The 21938-nt window shown below is 37.3% G+C and overlaps 1 protein-coding gene across 6 annotated transcripts in view; it reads right to left on the bottom strand.

Annotated features, from left to right (window-relative positions):
• The window catches only part of CCDC66 (coiled-coil domain containing 66), a 51494-nt gene extending 33878 nt beyond the window's left edge, over positions 1-17616 (bottom strand). For 2 of the 6 annotated variants that reach the window (XM_024746398.1, XM_024746401.1), the window contains exons 1-7: positions 17543-17616; positions 15730-15794; positions 15035-15060; positions 8527-8974; positions 6885-7050; positions 6595-6698; positions 5002-5123 (exon numbers count right to left, since the gene is read on the bottom strand). In XM_024746398.1, coding sequence (XP_024602166.1) covers positions 5002-5123; positions 6595-6698; positions 6885-7050; positions 8527-8974; positions 15035-15060; positions 15730-15794; positions 17543-17553 — 942 coding nt within the window. In that variant the 5' untranslated portion in view covers positions 17554-17616. Of the gene's footprint in view, positions 1-5001; positions 5124-6590; positions 6699-6884; positions 7051-8526; positions 8975-15034; positions 15061-15729; positions 15795-17267; positions 17315-17542 lie in introns of those variants that run through there. The other 4 variants (XM_024746399.1, XM_024746400.1, XM_024746403.1 and 1 more) reach the window with 4 other exon arrangements.
• Positions 17617-21938: the final 4322 nt, after the last annotated feature.

Genomic DNA, 21938 nt, shown 5'->3' with positions numbered 1-21938 from the left:
CACAGGGAGATCAGCTCAGTGTTTTGGGACCACCTAGAGGGGTGGAATAGGGAGGGTGGGAGGGAGACGCAAGAGGGAGGAGATATGAGGGTGTATGTATATGTACAGTTGATTCACTTTGTTATAAAGCAGAAACTAACACACCGTTGTAAAGCAATTATACTCCAATAAAGATGTTTAAAAAAAATGCACAAAGGACTTATAGACATCTCTCCAAAGAAGATATACAGATGGCCAATAAGCACATGAAAACATGCTCAACATCAAGAATCATTAGGGAAATGTAAATCAGAACTACAATGAGACACCACTCCACATCCATTAGGATGGCTATCAACCAAAAAAAAAAAGAAAAAAAGAAAAGAACAAGTGTTAGTGAAGATGTAGAGAAATCAGAACCCTTGTGCACTGCTGATGGGAATGCACAATGGTGCAGGAGCTGTGGAAACGGTATAACAATTAAAAATAAAGTTATCAAATTAAAACTGGTAAAAATTTAACATAAAAAGATAAAACATAAAATTACCATATGATTCAGCAATTTCACTTACAGGTATATACCCAGAAGACTTGCAAATACAGACTTGGAGAGATTATCTGTACATCAAGGTTCATAACAGCATTATTCCCAATAGCCAAAAGGTGGTAACAACTCAAATGTCCATCAACATTTGGATGAATGGATAAACAAAATGTAGTATCATACATAAAATGGAATATTTTCAGTCTTAAAAAGGAATGGAATTCTGATACATGTTTACAACATGGATGAACCCTGAAAACATTAAGTGAAATCTGTCAGACACAAAAGGACAAATATTGTGTTAGTCCACTTAAACGTACTGAGAATAATCAAATTCATAGAGACAGAAAGTAGAATGGTGGTTGCCAGGGGCTAAGGGGAGGGAGAAATGGGGAGTTACTATTTAATGGGTATAGTTTCCGTTTGGAATGATTAAAAAATTCTGGAGATGGATAGTGGTGATGGTTGCAACACAGTGTGAATGCACTTAATGCCGCTTAACTGTACACTTAAAAATGATTAAAATGGTAAATTTTATGTTATGTATATTTTACCACCACAAAAGGGTAAATTTGATGTTATGTATATTTTACCACCAAATTTTTACCACCGAAAATTAAGAGGAATCTTTTGTTGGCTAACTGCAGAACTATGGTCTGGTGGTAGCAGTAAGAAGCTAGCAGAATGATAACCTCACTTTCTATCCCATGTTAGTAGGCTAGAATATACTCCCTTCACTTAAGAGGCTTCCCAGGAAGGGGCAGTCATTAGGGAAAGCCAAGGTTTCATGGAGGTGACATATTCTCACAAAGGCTGAGGCTGTAAGTAAATTTCTTAGAAACACAAAAAGAAATTTTAAGCTGCACAGTGTAAAAAAATGTTTGGGCTGAACAATACAGGAAAGAGAATACATGACCATTCAACTGGGGGAGGAGGAGTAAGACTGAGAATCAAGAAGAGGAGAGAGGAAAGGAAGATGGTGAGAGGATTGACTCTTAGCAGCCTCAGGGTTCAGAATGGACCTGTGCTTTGTAAATTGTAACTAGAGCAAACTTTCATTAAACACTTGTTATATGTCAGCCACTGTCTTATGCACTTAATATGCATTACCTCATGTTTTTTTAATTTTTATTTTTTGCGGTACGCGGGCCTCTCACTGTTGTGGCGTCTCCCATTGCGGACCACAGGCTCCGGATGCGCAGGCTCGGCGGCCATGGCTCACAGGCCTAGCCGTTCCGCGGCATGTGGGATCTTCCCAGACTGGGGCACGAACCCGTGTCCCCTGCATCGGCAGGTGGACTCTCAACCACTGCGCCACCAGGGAAGCCTCGCATTACCTCATGTTTTAACAAAATTGGCCTTGATGATTCTGCTTGCAACTAAGTTTCTCCTCCTCTCAATTACATGAAGAGGTTAACTTAATATTCAAATAATATAAATGGTTGTGGCTATGGCTGGGATTTATGAAACCAACTGCTTTCAGGTATTTAAAGGGGGATTTTTTTGTTGCAGTTCATGTCCCCCCAGTAGCACCTCTCCATTATCTTACAGCATTCACACATAAATACACAAAAACTACATTTAAACAGTAAAAATATGCATAGGTAATCATACTCTAATCCTTGGTTGTCCAACTCTGGATTTAGTATATGATTTCCTTTCTAGTCTTTCTCCCATCCCCAACCCCTATCTCTGACTCTAAAATATAAATAACTTTACTGGTTTTCTAGATTATTAAAAAAAAAATGACACATGCTATCATCCAAAAAAAAAAAAGCAAAAAAACTAAAAGTCACCTTAAATGGTTCTTTATCTCATTAACAATCATAGTATAGATTACTCCCAGATAATAAATGACCTAAAAAGCCATGCAAAATAAGCAATAATAAATGACATGCTAACACTTCAACTGACATTTCAGTAACAGAAATACCTAATACTTTTAGCATTAAAGTTTTTTTAATCCTCATGTTGAAAAGTAAATAAGCTTACAACTGATTCTCAATGACGTCATGAGTAGTTTTATTTGCAGTTTTTAGTAGTATGTACATGCATCAATTTCTAAACTTTAAAAACTTATAATTATCATCCAGAACTATAGAGTTTTCCAAAATAACTTCTAGAAAGACTAATTTATTGCCTTTTAACATTTGGTCAAAGTGCTTTTGGGAACACAGAAAAACGTAATTCATATTTCATTCCTTTTGTTAACGTAAAATTATCAACAGACTATAAACTGATGTAGGCTAGTCAGTCCTATATGGAGCAGAACAAGCTGCCATGCAAACAATCTAACTGGCAGGGTTCTATAAGAACTCTACCAGTACTGAAAATGTCTACCACCAGAATCATACCTTTAGGTTACTGCCTTACTTTCAGAATACATTTGTTAAAATGTAAATGTTCATTAGGAAGGAAAAAAAGAAATAGTTAATAACTTTTTTAAAATTTAAGGAGCAGGGCTTCCCCGGTGGCACAGTGGTTAAGAATCCGCCTGTCCAGTATTTACAATATCCAGGACATGGAAGCAACCTAAGTGTCCATCGACAGATGAATGGATAAAGATGCGACACATACATACAATGGAATATTACTCAGCCATAAAAAGAAATGAAATTGAGTTATTTGTAGTGAGGTGGATGGACCTAGAGTCTGTCATACAGAGTGAAGCAAGTCAGAAAGAGAAAAACAAATACCGTATGCTAACACATGTATATGGAATCTAAAAAACAGAAAAAAAAGAAAATATCGTTCTGAAGAACCTAGGGGCAGGACAGGAATAAAGATGCAGATGTAGAGGATGGACTTGAGGACACGGGGAAGGGGAAGGGGATGCTGGGACGAAGTGAGAGAGTAGCACTGACATATATACACCGCCAAATGTAAAATAGATAGGTAGGGGGAAGCAGCTGCATAGCACAGGGAGATCAGCTCGGTGCTTTGTGACCACCTAGAGGGGTAGGATAGGGAGGGTAGGAGGGAGACGCAAGAGGGAGGGGATATGGGGATATGTGTATACATATAGCCGACTCACTCTGTTATACAGCAGAAACTAACACAACATTGTAAAGCAAGTATACTCCAATAAAGATGTTAAAAAAAAAAAAAGAATCTGCCTGCCAATGCAGGGGACACGGGTTTGAACCCTGGTCCAGGAAGATCCCACATGCCGCGGAGCAACTAAGCCCGTGCACTACTACTGAGCCTGTGCTCCAGAGCCTGCAAGCCACAACTACTGAGCCCATGCGCCACAACTACTGAAGCCCACGTGCCTAGAGCCCGTGCTCTGCAACGTGAGAAGCCACCACAACAAGAAGCCCAAGCACCGCAACGAAGAGTAGCCCCCGCTCACTGCAACTAGAGAAAGCCCGCGCGCAGCAACGAAGGCCCAACGCAGCCAAAATTAAAATAAATAAATTAAAAAAAATTTAAGGAGCATACTGCACTCAATAAAAATTAACTGGTGATTTAAAAGAGTATTTAGATTCACTTCTTCAAGGAAAATAAGTTATACAGTCATCATGTACTAAAGAGCTTATATATTCAAAGTAATGACATTTAGAACTTACCTCTAAAATCTGACTAGCTCTAGGCAGTGAATGCCTGTCAGCCTGGATCACCATTACCTGACTGGGAGACTGTGACAGAATGCTACAATAGCTAGCAGAAGTCTAACAACAAAACGATAAACCAGGGCACTTTTTTGTCTAGTATTAAATACATGCAAAATTTAAAGGTCCCCAAAGCACTACCCGAGGGACACATGGTATATACTTATGTTTGATAAGCAATCACTTATGTCTGATAACCTTGCAGTGGATACCACATGGTCAGTGGTAGAGTTTTGTGGTCATCTACAACATCGTGGAGCTCTTTTATAGGAGCCTAAAGGAGGTGCCAGGGGCCTTTACACTCACCTACTAACATAGTAAGACTATTTACAGAATGCAAACAGAGTAGCTGAGGTCATAATTTAATTCAAAATAACGTTGTTTTAAAATACCATATGAAAAGTGAGTTTTAAAAAAATGAATAGGCTTCAAAAATAAGCTTTATGAGGGACTTCCCTGGTGGCACAGTGGTTAAGAATTTGCCTGCCAATGCAGGAGACACAGGTTTGAGCCCTGGTCGGGAAAGATCCCACATGCCATGCAGCAACTAAGCTCGTGCACCACAACTACGGAGCCTGCGCTCTAGAGCCAGTGAGGCACAACTACTGAAGCCCGTGCGCCTAGAACCTATGCTCCACAACAAAAGAAGCCATTGCAATTAGCTGTCCGTGCACCGCAACGAAGAGTAGCCCCCACTCACCACAACTAGAGAAAAGCCTGCGTGCAGCAACAAAGACCCAATGCAGCCATAAATAAAAAAATTTATTAAAAAAAAAAAAAGCTGTATGATATAAACAAGGCTTAGCATTAAAAAAATGCAGTTAAGGTATCTTATATTCCATAAGTGCCTGATTTTGATACTTTTACCTTAGCCTGATCGAGAATTTGAAGTTTTTCCCACGCTATTTTATCACTTTCAGATTTTTTCCATGGATTATTCCATTTTTCAGACGCTTCTTTTTCTTTCTTCTTTAAAGCAACCTGTTCATCTGTAAATAATGTCCTTTTTAAAAAAATATACAAAAACTGTAAAAAAAAAATGACGTAAACAAATCATGACCTTCTTAAAGAGTGCAGATTCCAACACAGATCAAAACTGTTTTTTAAAAAAAAAAAAAAAACTGTTTTTTAGGAAGGAGATTAACTCACAACACAGAGAAGAATTTTAAGGATATGGAATAAAAGAAAATGTTTAATCGGAACCAAATTTAAGTGTGGCATAAATGGATGTAAAAATGTTTGTTTTACTACAATTATAAATAAGGAGCAAATTTTTCAGAACATATTTTATATTATGCTAATTATTGTGAGGTTCTACTCTACAGTAATGTTCATTTAATTATTACTAAAAGACTTAAAAGCTAGAACTCTGGAGTCAGAGAACCCTGGGGTCAAATTCAGGTTCAACCACTTCCCGGCTGTGTGACTGAAGGCAAAATGATGTTCATCCCTCTAAACCCCATTTTTTATTCTGTGAAATCAGAGCAATAATGATGTCTATTTTCAGTATAGGGCCTCACACAAAGTAAATATTTAATAAATGTCAGCCATTATTATTTGTAACTGCTGAAAAGTAAGGTACATAAAATCATGTGTCCAAATTTGTACTGAACAAACATTTAAAGCTGCAATTATGATATAAAACACATCAGATCTCCAAACCTTCTGATACTGCTACCATACATTTAATTTCTTTATTATTCTATTACTTTGACTTCCAACATCAATTCATTCCCTATTTCTTTGCTTATCTTTTTCTAGATCACCTGTCCTGGAAGGGTTGTGACTAACTGGTAGGATTTTCCAGTTCAGTGGACAGTGAATCCCATCTTCATGTTTTTAGTACAACTATTCCCAAGTACAACTATTACCTCGTGTATTTTCCAAACTCTGATACCTGGACCCTAAGTCTATTGCAAGAAGTAACAGGAGTTTCTTAGTTATTACCTTACTTACCTTAAGACCCTACTTAACAGAAATTATAACTTTTTCTGTTATGATGTCTACAGACTGAAGAAAAGAAATAAGCTTATTTTTGTATGGGATATACTGATTGATATCATATTGATGATTCTTGATTAGAATGTTTTAATTTTTTAAATGAATTATTTTTAAATAAAACCATCTTTAACCCACAGAATTTCTGTAATGGAAAAATATTAAAATGGATTCTCAGGAAATGAGAAATGTTTAGGAATCTTTGAGCTCCAGAAGGGTACTGATGATATTAATGTTCATCTGTGGCTTTTGGTGCACACCACAGAGCAGAAAACAAAAAGGTATAACATAAGGGAATGTGAAATCACAAAGTTTCTTATGCCACTTGCAGAAAACTACTCTAGATGGTGAATGTTATAAAACAAGGTTTTTGATAATATCATACTGCAAGATGTACTTCATCCTCAATATACATTCCTTAAGCCAACAAAACTATAATAAAATGTGCAATTAATTACCTACCAAGCTCTTTCCTCCACTGGGCTTTTTTTGCTTCCAACAAACCTCTATCACGTTCTCTTTCTCCCAGAGTACTGAATATGTCAGCTGGTTTCCATATATTCTCTCTAAGACAAGACACAAAAATTAACAGAAACCTTATCATATGTTTCTATACAACTTACTCCATAAATATTAAGTAATAAACTTTTAAATAGCTCTAGTCTTCAGAGTAAATATTTCACATACAAGTCAAGGAAAAGTAAAACCATATTCCCAAGATGACCCCACAACAACAGATATGAGTTACATACGTGGCAATTTTCTGCTCATACTGATTAGATGTCACCTGATTTTCATTTAAAACAGACTTTTTTTCATCCTGAACAGATGAAATGGCCTCAGTTTTCTGCGGAAGTCCCATGATGTTCTCATCCTTTGGCTGATCAGGAATATTGTTTAAATTTAGACTATACTGACCTAGAAGGTAAAACGCATGTTTTAAAATTAATACTAAAATTACATCTATTATAATACCTTATCTTGATACAGTTACGCAGTTTTAAAAAACACGGCTTTACACATCATCTAATTAATCACCTCTCACAGCAGTCCTCGCAGTGCGTATTACGATTCCCTTTTTGTCAAAAGAGGAAACTGAGCCTCAGAAGTTAAATGGCCCAGAGGTATGGCCACAGCCATACAAACTTCTGTTTCAAGTAAGAAAACAAGCAACCAGAAAAACCTCCATTTACTCTTGCCAACAACACTTTTACAAATAATATAAATGATAATACAAATCACAACTTAAAGGAGAATAAATGCAAACAGCTTTATAAAAAACTCATTACCTTGCCCTTATTTTTCTCATTTAGCTGGGAAAGCAATCAGTGATGATCTTTTCCATGGACCACTGTCTCTATATCCCAGCTGTATCTATTCCAAATGTTTTACACAGGGCTCATATGCTTGGCTCAAAAATCCCCCAATGTGATAGTTCTCCCAATGGAGAGAAAGCATATCTAATATGCAGGTCATTATATGATTAGGCAAATTCTGCTTTTAACTTTGTTGATATCATCTCCCATTACGCCTAGTAAGTTTTTATTTTTTGTTCTTTGAACTAGAATTCTAGCCTTAAAGATAAAAGTTAGCTCCCTGACTTTACAAAGAATAATCTATACCAAGAGAAGGAAAATGACTCCATTTTGAGCCCCTTGGGAGTGCTAAGGAGCTACCTAGTCCCCAGACCAGTTGTGGGGCCTCTTCCTGGTGACTGTTAATTTTATTTTTATTTATTTCACGGTTGCTTAACAAAATTTTAATAATATCTCTATTCATAGTCACAATTCCTTAGCTCAAAGCTAAAACTAGAAGGCTTTTAAAAACATAATACAATACCCTGACTACTAAAATAGAAGGCATATAATACGCCACTACTTCCAAGTCAGTGTTTTATGCTGGTTAAAAAGACAGTGCTGCCAATTCTTAGCAAGGATTGAAAGTCAGGAAGAGCAAAAGCCGGGGCCAGGAAAATAATCCTTTTCAGCAACTCATGTCAAATCTTCATAGCAAAATTCCCTCGTTTTTCATTAGAAATACAATAGCAATTTTTTTAGAACATTTTACATAATTAGTTTTCATGTAAGTAAAGCCTCCTACCTTCCAAAATTAGTACAATAGCTTTCTGAACTAAAATCTAGAATCCACAGAAACTAGGTTTCTTAAGGCCATGGTACATGAGAATACTATTCTGAGCATTAACCTTAAAACATGGCATATTTTAACTACAAAAGTAATTCTGCCTATGAGAATGTTTTCTAAACGAATATTTATTTTAAAACATTGTTACATTAAACTAGAATTTAAGAGGCACAGTTATGTAAAATCCAATGAAACTCAAATTCTAAAACTTATATATTGATAAACAATATTAAAACTTCAGAAAAATCTTACTTGTTTCCTCCTTCTTTCCATTCTCAGTCAGGGAAACTGATTTATTTCCTTGGTTTACAGTCATCAAAATCTGTTGTAGTTGGCCTTGTGTTAGACACACCAAACTGCTCTTCACATTTTCAGCTGTGATGTGCTTTTTGCAAGGCTTCTGTTTAGCTACTACAAATGCATTTATGCTGTTTCTAGTCTTCTGTATATCAGGGGTTGCAGGTGAAATTTCTTTCTGGATATGAAGATGGTCTTTATCTGCATACTGCTTGCATAAATCCTTAGTGGGTGAAAAAGTCATACTATTTTTTTCACTTTTTGCCAATGAAGTTTCTGAACCAATTCTCTTCTTTTGCGAAAGTTTTTCACTCCTGACACAAGTATTTTGTGATTTCAGAATGTATCCAGTTTGTTTATTTCTTAAAGGACATTTTGCAATCTTGGTCTTATTTCCCATCTGCTAAAACACCAGAAATTTATTCTTTACAAGAGCCCACGAAAAATCAACAATTATCTTTATATAATCAGTGATAAGTCAGGCTTCGAAACTTTTTTTTCTCATTTTGCTAGTTAGATAATATACCCATAAGAAACTAACACTCAACCTTTGCAAATCTCCACTTGAAAGCTTCATTAACAACTGGAAATTATTATTTTATTTCAGGATAATGAAGATTACAAAACAACTTTTATTCTAGGTGTTTACAGTCCATTCTGCTTCAGCTTTGAATCTCATGTCATGATTCTAACACCCACACTATCTTTCTTTACAGGCATTTATACACTGGTAGGTTACCAGCCCTTATTCCTTGAATAACTTAGCTTGTGGGTCACCATCCCTCTCTCTAACCTAACTCCTGTCTTAATTATTGGTGCTTTCATGTTCTTTCAATACCCTGGCCTCATTTCCTTGACCTCTGTTCCTATACTCTTGTCTTCCATGCTACCTCAGTTACTCATTGCCACAGTGATATCTTATACTGACCTTGTAACTACCCATAACGGTAATAATCTCAATTTCAATAAGAACCTCCAGTCATAGGCCTTAGCACTAGTCACATGGCTCATTCACTCACCATGTTCAAATCTTGGCTCAACATCACTGGCTCAGTGAGGTCTTCTCTGAACACCCTATTAAAAATTGCAGGCTTCCTGCTCTAACTTCACTCCCACCTCCCTAGCACTCCCCACTTTCCCAAGGCTACCATGCCCCTGAAATGACCATGCCCCTTCCCTTTCTCTCATGTTTCTCTATAGCACTTTTGTCCTGTAATATTCTATATTTATTTTGATTATTTTCTGCCCATTCCACCTTTTTAAAAATTTATTATTTTTGGCTGCATCGGGTCTTCGTTGCTGTGCACGAGCTCTCTCTAGTTGTGGCAAGCTGGGATACTCTTCTTTGAGGTGCGTGGGCTTCTCATTGCAGTGGCTTCTCTCGTTGCGGAGCGTGGGCTTCTCATTGCAGTGGCTTCTCTCGTTGCGGAGCGTGGGCTTCTCATTGCAGTGGCTTCTCTCGTTGCGGAGCACGGGCTCTAGGCGCGCAGGCTTCAGTAGTCGTGGCACACAGGCTTAGTTGCTCCACGGCATGTGGGATCTCCCCGGACCAGGGCCCGAACCCGTGTCCCCTGCATTAGCAGGCAGATTCTTAACCACTGTGCCACCAGGGAAGCCCAGGGCAGAGATTTTTGTTTGCTTTGTCTACTGCTGTGTCCCCAGTATCTGGTCAGTGGAACAGGGTAGGTTTCAGTAAATTTTTGTTGAATTACTATCTTCAACCATACCATTTTAAAGATTGAATTCTTTATCTCTCTCCCACAAATTAGCTCCCCTTTCCAAAATATCTCATTTCTGTAGCACTGTTTTTCTAGTCTTTCAGACCAGCAACCATAGAGTCATCTTTGACTCTTTATCCTCCTTCAAGGTCTTCTTTAGCTTACCAGCAAGTACTGGTCATTTCTTCCTTCCAAATATCTTTTTCTCCCCTTTTACATGACAATACACCTAAATTCAGGTTTTCATTACCACACTACTGATTACAGCTTATCTCAAATCTATCCCACCGTACATTTCTGCAAACCCATCTAACATAAAATAATTCAACAGTCATTCAATAAATACTAAGTGTTGCTTTTTAGGTGATCAACACTATGGGAAAGACGTTGGAGGTATAAAATGAGTAAGACAAGATTCTTGTTATCAAGGAGTGGGGTAGATGCCACATGGCTTTCATCTGGCTTATCATATCCCAATGTCCTTGTCTTTCAAAAATGACATAATACACAACCACACTTTGACCAATGAATCAACCCCATTTTACCTTTCTTTTCAAAATGTACCTGTATTATCAGTAGTAAAAATCTCTTTCTTACCCTCTTCACCTCACCTACACCCTTTTATTCCAGGCTTTAGACTTTTGATAATACCAATACCACAATCTAAAATGCCCTTTTACCCTCCCATCTCTGTGGCTATTTTTATATAACTAACTCTAAATGAGAGGTGGCAAATTTAAATACGTAGTGTAAATTAGCCTGGGTGGGATCCCACTAGGATAATTGAAGAGCACTTTTCTGTCTAAAGGAGGCAGCCACCCCTCAGAAGCAGCCTACATGGCCAAAGAGGAATCTGAGTCTACTTGCTAGATCATCCAGTATTTCAAGAGAACCAAGAATGCCATATTTTACCTTAAAAGTTCCATTTTTTAGACACTCACAATTCATTCTAGTTTTTGAAAACCACTGTGTGGATTAGGCAAATTATCAGCCGACTGCACGTAGGTTACAGAGCTAAGCTCCACCCCAGTCTCCAACGACTACAGCTATTACTAATCCTACCGTTCTTTGACTCATATTGACATTTTTGGGATCATTAACAGCTGAGTATTTCAGTTCTCTAATCAGTTTCTCACTCAAACTGCTAAGAAGTGTAGTGTATTCCCTAAACGTATCTTAAAAGTCTCTCACTTTTGTCCCCTTCTTTCCATTCTGCTAGCCACCATGCTTCAGGGTCTCATAAGACTCTCCCTGGACTAATATAATTGTCTCTTAAGTAGTGTCCCTGTTATGATAATCTGTCCTTCACAGAATTGCCTGAAGCCCGTTCCTACAACACAAATCATATCTAGTCTACTTTTCAAAAATTCTTTAATGCTCCCTACATGCAAATCAAATAAGTTCAAACCCTCTGTGTATATTTAAACTCCTTGTGATTGTAACCACCCTCCCTAAGTTTTATGTTCTACACTCCCCGCTGATATACACACTATCCCCCAAATGCAAATTATGTTTTGTACCTTGGTATTTTTGCCCACTATTTTCTCTGAGTTTAGAATATACCACCCTACTTCTTTCACTATGAAAATCTCCTTCACCTTTTAAATTCTAATTAAAGTGTCACCTCATTTATGAAGCATTCCCTGTCTCCCTGAACCACAAAGACCTGCTTTCCAGTTTTCTTCTTTTTATAACCCTAGTATGGCACACATTTTATTGTACTTGTATTATATAGTTATTTACCTGACTGACACCCCTGCTTCTAAGAAACATGGACTAGGTTTTACTCCATTTTTCTCTCAGTCACAGAACAAATAAAGCCAAGAATGGAGCTGTACACACATATGGAGTTTTACAGCTGCAGTATATCCTTGTTAAACAGAAACCTATTAATTGGAGCTCCAATTTAACTAGAACTATTTTGCCACATTCCACTTAAATCAGAAGTAACATACAGAAAAAGTCATCTAAAAATTATGTAATAAAAAGGGGGGTAGCAATGTCTGGCATGAGATCAATATACATGCAGCTCAATCCTGAATACGTTTGTAGCTTAATGCCAGAGAAGAGCAATGAGTGGAGGCAGCAAAAAAATCCATGAACTACCAAATAAATATTCAATTATGTTCAGGTTAATTAACAGGAAAAAGCAATCTCTAGCCCAAATCAGTTCCCAAGTGTTTACTGGATTAGATGAATTTTAATACATCAAATAGGTCTTCACATCATAAACATTTTTAGGTAGCATGCTGCTCTCTTACCTAGTTTTGATTGTACCAGTACTTTTCCTAATATTAAAAAAATATATAAAGACAGCGTCCAATGCATTTAACGCTGGCCGACTTCACAATTTATATGGGGCCAGGATCCCAACGCCAGAAAGAATCAGAGATTAACATTTTAAAATATAAAATGTGCTACCTAGCACTAATATTGTATACATCTTTTAGTGTGTTACTATTGACTCTCACACATAGAAATACCTGCGAAAATTTTAAGATGTTTTATATTTCAACTAATTGTGAGATAATTTTGAGGTCAGAATGTATAAATTACCCATGACACTGAATCATTAATATTTCTCTCATTTATCTTCCTATAAAAGCTTAAGAAATTAGACTGGTAACCATCTTTACTTCATATTTACTACCACAGATTAAAGAAAAGTACAGGAAAGATTTTGAAAGAATTAAAGTACTCTGACCACAGTTTGTTAAACTTCATGATGATGAGATAGAGTTCAGTGTTTAAAAAACACACTATGTACACGACAGTAATTCAGCCTGTGAGGAAGAGGAAAAACAGAAATGTAGGTAGTATAGTCACTTAGCTTACCCCAGTAGAAGAAAAGCACTATGCTGAGTGAATGCATGAATAACTTACAGAAAAGAGAATCCAACATATATCTACAGAACTGTGAGATATTGGAAACTAAAAAACTGATTAAAACAAAAAAAGGAAGACAGCACTACTGTTTTTGGTTTTTGTCTTCTGTGAAGAGCAAAGAAAGAAATAAGCATCTCAGGAACCTCTGTAAATAAGGGAAGAGAAGCTCCTTGAAATAAAGTCAATATGAAAAGGAGATTTAGGTTGCATCAGTATTTTCTTCCAGCTTTACTGAGATTTAATTGACCATTAAAAATCATATATATTTAAGGTGTAAAATTTGATGATTTGATATATGTATACATTGTGAAATAATCACCACAATCAAGCTAATTAACATACCCATCACTTCACACAGTTACCATGCATCAGTATTTTGGAGTCCCAAAAGCAAGAGAAATAAACTCAAATAATCTGCTTTAAGACAATAAATAATTTAAGATCAATATCAGCAGAGACTTATTAGTTACTCTGGAAAGAAGAATCCTAGAATAAAAAAATCCCTAAACTGCTAAAAGAATTTTGTAATGTTTCTACAAAAAGTCCAAGACTAGTAACTTTGTTTATTACAGGCATAAAAGGGGATCTCCAGATGTTCGAAGTTGGTTAAAAAGATAATGAAATATCTTCACAAATGTAGTGACCATAGCACATCCATTAAGGACACAATAGAAGAGGGAACGTGTGCGACAGAATTGAGGTCAGGTGAAGATAAAAAAAACTATGTGTAATAGTTGATTTCTATCTAGGAGCATGAAAAGGAGCACTGTATTTGTTAATGTGACTCAAATAAGAACAGTTAGTTGCAAAATTTTAATAGCGCAGGGTTAGGAAAAAACTATACAATCTATATTCTGTGATTAAGGGAACACACAGGGTATGTATATACTGTGTATGTGTGTGTGTGCATGTAATAATTTTTATAGGTAGCTTGTGGAATTACTCTGATCAGCATTACCCATTTATCAAGTAATTGATATCTTGGGTTCTCAAGCAACTTTTCCACCTTGATTAAACCAGGAAGAAACAGCAAAGCCATCAGGGGTTCAGAGTTGAAGAGAAAAGGGCCACATCACCCAAAGCAGTCTCTAGTCAAGATATGGAAAGACAGACTTTAAGATACTGCAAAATAAAATGGGCTACAGTAAGTTATAGAGGGGGACAGTAGAAATTTCTGCTGCTTAATGGAAAAAGAAATGGGAAACAAGAAAAGTAGTGGTATCAAAATTTTGAAGCAGTAATGTATTTTGTAGAAAAAGGCTCTGTGGGCTCCTGATAAAGAAAAATAATTTAAAAGGAAAACTATTATTTAGCTCAAGTGTAACCTCTTAGAGGAGGAAGCTAAATGCATGTAAGATTCTGTCAATCAAATACATCTTTTTGGTGTGGGAAAATGCAATTTGAGTATGAAAAAAAAAATTTTGCTTTAAAGTTTGACTATTTTTAAAGATGTCACGAGTTGCACTGTCCAGTACAGTAGCCATTAAATTAAAAATCAAACAAGTGAATTAAAAATTCACTTCCTTAGTCACACTGGCCACATTCAAGTGCTTAATAACTACACATGGCTAGTGGCTGACTATCATATTGGACAGCACTGATTTTAGAACATTTCCATCACTGCAGAAAGTGTTACTGGACAGAACTGATCTAGAGAAGTGAGTTCTACGAGGCTTTTTAAACTGAAAAATTATGAATCCATTTCTGTAAAAGGACCAGCCTGAAAGCAAGGGTATAATAACTTTTCACCATCATTCCAAACCCTGTGTAACAGTTTGACAGGAATTATTTTCAAACCACTGTAAAGTAAACTGCATTTTACATTTGAAATCAAGTCAGGTCAAAGTCATTTGGCTTACCTTTACAGAAATTTTTGATTTATGTTCTACAAAAGAAAAAAAAAAATTACTAAACTATCAACCGAAAACATATTAAGGCAGTCACAAAAGAAAATTTTAATTAACATTATTTTAAGAAGATATTAAATAAAAATATTAACCCTCAAAGCATTAACTTTAGGTCCTGCCTGAGTGTTCTTTTACAGTGTGGTTCAAGTATTTATATTTCATTTTTGTTTATTTTCCAAGGTAAAATTATAAACAGATCAGAGAAAAAGAAAATAATGTGAATGAAAAGAGTACCAAAGCATACTCTGCGCTTTAAAACTAAAACTAAAAATGACTTTAAAACTATGGTCTTATTATAAATTTTCTCAAACAATACATTCTTTACATGCACAGAACATAACTGCATAAGTTTTACCTAGATTATTCATTAGACAATAAGCATATGTGCTGTATACAAATATAATAAAGAAACATTACAAATGAAATATACTGGAACATTAAATTCCATGAATAAATACTGACAGTGGTAAGCAATGATGTAATGTGACTTTACTTGGCTAAAAATAAATTTGAGGAAGTTAGGGAAACCAGCTTTTTTTCAGTGTCATTTAAATATTCCACTACAAGCAAAAAATCTGTTAAACAGCTACACATTTTTCGTAGGAATTTAAAAGTTAGTATTTTAGATTTCTAGTAATATAGCATACCATATGGAGACAGTATTAGCTTGGTTTTTCCATCCAATAATTCAGTTTCAAGCTTTAAACCATCTCTGCAAAATAAAAGAAAGTTGTCTGTCATTTTTAAGAAACAGCAACATTTTAAATAGACAGAAATGCTCAGTTGAACCTTGAAAGTAAATTTGTTCTCCTGAATTTATAAAGGAATCTTGTAAATATTAAAACGTTTTTTAAAAAAATTTCTATAGATGTTCATTTTTCTTTTAAAAATTGATGTATAGTTGAAACCATTCTTTTAATTTAAAACACTTTTCAATTCAACATAAAATCAAAAACTTCATGGAGAAAATTACTGAAACTTTCCAACAATACAAACAATTTCTCATCTTTAATCTGAAACTTCATTTGGTTACTGACAAGGAATAAATTAATCTGGTTATCGTAACATCATTTAGTTATTCTAACTCTAGACTGGAAAAAATAATGCTGTTACAAAACTCCTCACCTATGTTAATGGAGCAAAACACATCTAGCTACCATTTATTAGCTTCATAATGGTCTCATGACTAACACATTCTATGGCCTGTTAGAGCAGTATTTGAAAATGAAGCTATAAGACTGCCACCAGGGTTATTAACTGCTTGAGCATGGAGTTTTACTCTATTCCGAGTATTTCAACTAATACATATTCACACTTAGTGACACTTTTGTAACTATCACAGCAATACATCTATAATAAACTTTGCCCGCTATACTTTATCTGTGCCTGTCAAACGCCAAGAGCACAAAGTAACAGTAGATACTACCAACGAAACTTATACGTCTGTTAAGGTCCCAATAAAAATTCCACTGAAAACAAAAACAGCAGTACACACAGTTATTTTATTGTTTTAGTGAGAGAGAGAGAATAGACGTACGTCAATACATATCAACAGGGACGAAAATGACGTCCAAGCGACAAAATTAAACCTCGCGGGCCAAAGAAAGGGAACACGAAATTTGCGGTGATGCTAAGGTTGGGGAAATCAAACAATTTCAACTTACTAAGATAAAAACACCATAAAGAATGGGTTTTAAGGGTTTCCCGGTAGCACGGTTACAAACAGTTCATGTTTATGTCGGTGAAACTTAAGCAAAAGAAAGACCTTGAATGAAACCGTCTATTCAGCACTACCGCGTTGCAAACGCCTTCAGGGGCAGACTGTCTTGTTTCTTATCCCTAGATTCTAGAACACAGAAACCATTTGCTAAACGAGGTGCACACGTGTAAGTTTGATGACTTTTCATCTTCTTGAAATATCAAACTTCCCAGTGGTGATAAACCACGCAACAGTCCTTTTTATTTACTCAACCACTACTTAATGAGGGCCTATGAGGTGCCAGGCACCGGTGATACACGACTCCTCGAGAAGCCTCGGCTCCCGGCACGTACGTAGGCCGCTAAGCTCCTCTGGGCGCTCCCACACTCTGCAAAGAACCCCCACACAGGGTCGTAAAGCACCATGGCCTGGGCCAGGATTTCTCCCCAGGAAGCCGCTACGCTTTATCTCTCCACCTGCCCTCACCTTTTATCTCCTCTCACGTCTCTCCTCCCTCTCCCTCCTGAAGTAAATGAGGAGGCGGAAAGGAGGCACGGACAGTTTCGCGAGTTATTAACTGGAAAACGGAAGTCTGCGGAGGCTGTAAAGGCCGACCCAGCCCCTCGCCCCCTCAACCTCAGGAAGCCGGGCACTGCTGCTTGGGGCGCCGCAGGCCTGGAAGGCTCCCCGCGAAGGACTCCAAGAGCCAACCCAGCCTCACCCGCTCTCCACGGACTACCACCTTTCTCTCCACAGCTTACCCTAAGTTCATGGCGCAACCAGCCGCGCTCTCCACGAGCCGCTCAAGCCCCTTGTATACGTCGGTCGCCGCAGCCGTTCAACAAGCGCCACGCCGATTGGACACAGTGATGCCGGCGAGCTGGGAGAGCGGGCCAATCAGGGTTGAGCGTGCTGGCGCTTGCGCTCAGCGGGGCGGGGCTGTCGGGGAGACCCTGTTGGTTCGCCCCACCTGGTCCTGACTCTGGAATGCTGGGGGGAATCTTCGTTCCTCGGAATTGTAGCCCTTAGAGTTCACAGGGAGTTCTCAGAGAAGTGCCTCAGCTCAAGTGGAGGTGGCTGGTTAAGCAATTTGCCTGAGGTCTGTATCAAGCTATGTAACCCCAGAGCCCATGTTCCAATTTAGCGATACATGAATCTAACTCCTATTCATCCTTCAAATCTCAATTTAAACGTCACTTCGTCCATGAAGCTCCTCTGGAATCCACTAGTGGGTAAATTAGGAACCCATTTTCTGGACTTCCTAGTCCCTGTCCTTTCAATCAGGGTACTAATACATTTCAGATCCTGTGTCAGAGTGAGCTTCAGAGGGGCAGAGTTGGTTTTTGACACCTATATACCCACAGCACCTGGAACTGAACAACAGTACAGACTGAATATTTGTTAAACGAATAAACAGCAAAAGTTTTTAATGCCAACAAAAATCTTATTAAATTTGGCAATGATGTTTCATGATGAGGATGCCCGTAGATATAATGCAGTTACTAAAACTTTACAAATTTTCATCTATTTACTCTTAAATGATTTTTACAAACTATAGCTGTAATAAATGAGGCACACTGAATTCTTACGGTACATTCAGTGAAAACTCAAAGATATCTTTTTATTTATGTACCTGGCCTGTGGAAGATATATTTAAATAAACATTTGTTAATTTATTTGACTGAATAAATGAACAGGTACCAATGTATATTTGATCCTGTGTTGTTTTTTGTTTTCGTTTTAAGGAAAAGTCATCTGTGCATGTAAAAAAAAAAGGCTAAAAGGATTTAAACCAACATGTTAGCAGGAGTATTTCTGGGAGTAGTGTGACTTTTAAAATTTTATTTTGTTTCTAGCTTTTATTATTATGAAAATGTTTAAATAAACAAAAATAAGAATAGTTCAATGAACGCCTATATACCCTCTACCTAGATTTGACAATGGTTAATGTTTTGCTACATTTACTTTCTCTCTCTCTACACATAGGTGGGCAGGCACACGCATACATCCACATCCATACACTCATACCCACGGCCATGCACACACCCACCTTTTTTTGCATCACTATTTGCAAGTAAGTTACAGACATTACAACACTTTGCCTTTAAACATTAAAGCATGTATCTCCTAAGAATAAGACATTCTCCTATATAACCATAGCACTATTATTACACTTAAGAAAATTAGCAATTTTCTGATAATATCGAGTGTTCCATTCCTATTTAATTTTCCCCACTTGTTCTAGGAATATATTCTATATAGATGAAGGGGATTAAGAAGTACAAACCGGGGCTTCCCTGGTGGCGTGGTGGTTGAGAGTCCGCCTGCCGATGCAGGGGACACGGGTTTGTGCCCCGGTCCGGGAAGATCGCAAATGCCGCGGAGCGGCTGGGCCCGTGAGCCATGGCCGCTGAGCCTGCGCGTCCGGAGCCTGTGCTCCGCAACGGGAGGGGCCACAGCAGTGAGAGGCCCAAGTACCACAAAAAAAAAAAGAAAAAGAAAAAGGAAGTACAAACCTCCAGTTACAAAATAAATAAGCCACAGGGATATAGTATACAGCATAAGGAATATGGTCCATAATATTTTAATAACTTTTTATGGGAACAGATGGTTACTGGACTTATGTTCATTTCATAATGTATGCAAATATAAAATCACTATGTAGTACACCTGAAGGTTACAGAATGTTGTATACCAACTATATTTCAATAAAAAGTGAATACTTTTAAGATGTTATTATGTGGTCGACCGTGCATCACATCAGATTGTCCTACAGTTACTGTGGTCAGGTTTGAAGACTTGGTGGCAGTCCTATCTCTCTATTGTAAATATCTATTTTCCCCTTTGCAGTCAGTAAGTAATCTGAGGGCTGATGGTTTAGCACTGTGCAAAATATTCTGTTCCCCAACAACATTTCACCTAATAATGAGGAACGATTTTTATTTTGTGTTTTCTGTATTTTTCAATAAGTCATCTTTTGCATGGTTTTACATCCTTTACATACCACTCTTCTCTGCCTACTTGTTTACCAGGTGCAAGAAATTGGTGCAAAACTATTCCACTTCCCAAGCGTATTGTGAGGTAGGAATCGAAGATCAAGTTTCCAGTTGTAGCATTGTAAGCTACACGTTGTAAGCACGGCCTGTCGCGCCCTTAACACTCCATGCTTCTTTATGGTCTGCCTGAGGTCCATTCCCCTGGAAAAGAGAGTTTAGTTAAATGCTTTGAATTGATTGTTTAAAGGTATGTGAAGGTTGGAGGTACTACAAGCATATCCTTCATTTATATGCAGTGTAGTTTCCTCAGATCTTATTACCCTGTGGGTGCAAAGAGTGTCACCTTGACAATAATCTTGCTCCAAGCTGCACCTGTGGGATCTTGGCTCATGCTAAGTAAGCACTTCTGGAACCCACTCCGAGTGCACTGGAGCTCTTGAGGTATCCAGGCTGCAAGTCATCTGTAAGGAAAGAGAAATGCATGCCTTTTGTGTTCTCTTCTGTTCCAGTGCATAGCATAGTTTTCCAGAGCTTTGGATCAAGGCTGCCTGGGGTCAGATCCCAGCTTTATTGCTTTCTAGCTGTGTGATCATGGGACGTTATTAACTTAACCTGCTTCAGTTTTTTCTTTGATACAATGAGGATGAATACTAGTATTCCACCTCATAGGGTTGTTGTGAGAATTAAATGAGTTTAATCACATGCGAAGTACTTAGAATAGTGCTGGCACATAAACGCCATGTAAGTATTAGCAATGATCAATATTGTTACAGGAGAAGTGCTATTTGAGTCCAATAATTTACAGAGTTTTAGATCACTTGATTCTTTTTCCTTTTTAAAAAATTAAGGTAAAAATTGCAGACAGCCTCCTTTCACAGATGAGGAAACTGAATCACAGAGATGTAAATTACCCATGATCTTAACTACTGTTCTGTGCTTCTTTCTTTTATAGAACTGTTCTCCTTGAATTCTACTTAAACAATTAACAAATGTTTCCCTACAGATGACAGTAGGTTTTGAAATTTTTTACTGAAGAAAGGAGAGAGCTTGTAAGTCCTTTCGTTGTCTATGACTCCCCTGAATTTACTTTAGATTAAGCCAATTTTGAGTATCTAAGTACTGCAGGGACTCTCCTAAGATCATAAAATTTATACATCTTGCTCATCCTAAAGTAAACAAACATGGTTATGATTATTACTAAGTAGAAAAGCATAAGAAAAAAATCTCTATATGTGCTTTATTTTTCTTAGCCAGCTCAATCCCAAATGTGTAAATCATTTCCATTTCTCTAAATACGGTACCTCATTTCTGTATGAGTAAACACTTTTTGTCATGGGAAACTGCTACTTTTATCAAGTACCTGATAAAGTATCTTTAAGTTAAAAAGGTGTTTCATTTTCATTTTGCTTCTAAGACTTTGTATCAGTCTGGGTCCAATCAGGAGAGAGATGCCAGCCACCCAGTAATTTCAAGAGTGAAAGTTGAAAACATAATGAGATACCATTTCACATCCACTAGAACAGCTAAAATGGAAAGCTGACAATACCAAATGTTGGGGAAAATGTGACACTACTGGAACCTTCATCTTCTTACACTGGGAGTGTAAAATGGTCCAATCTCATTGGAAAACAGTGTGATAATTTTTAATAGAAACTTTTAAACATCTGCCTATGATTCAGCAATTCCTCTTGGAAGGTTGCATCCTGAGCCCTTAGTTTGCTGATCTCTGAAGCTTTGCCTGCAAATATTCAAAGACTTCTTCAGGAGTACATAACTGGGAAGGCCTTCCTGCATCCTCCCTTTATGGGTTTAATTTTTCCGCCTTACAGACCACCACTGTGAAGCAGTGTTGGCTATCCATTTGTAAGTGCTACTCTACAGAGCAAGTTAATTAGCAGTCTTCTCTGGCTCTAGGGGCAGATGATACAAACCATAGGACCAATACGTTAGACAAAGGCAAAATTAAGTAAATTGTTCAGGTGTGATGGGATGAAGGTCTCAATTGGGCGATTCTGAGAAATGTCTTAAGAAATACCAAAAGAGCAGAGGAAGAAGAAAAAGAAAACCACTACAGGAGTAAGTCAATTAAACCTCTCTGACCTCTTCATGTAAAAGATTAGACAAGCTGTCTAAGGTTTCTTTCAGTTTGTAAATGGTTGAT

Source organism: Neophocaena asiaeorientalis, unplaced genomic scaffold (assembly GCF_003031525.2).
Source record: "Neophocaena asiaeorientalis asiaeorientalis breed wild unplaced genomic scaffold, Neophocaena_asiaeorientalis_V1.1 scaffold251, whole genome shotgun sequence".
Classification (NCBI taxonomy): domain Eukaryota; kingdom Metazoa; phylum Chordata; class Mammalia; order Artiodactyla; family Phocoenidae; genus Neophocaena; species Neophocaena asiaeorientalis.
This window is presented reverse-complemented; position numbering and strand designations above follow the sequence as displayed.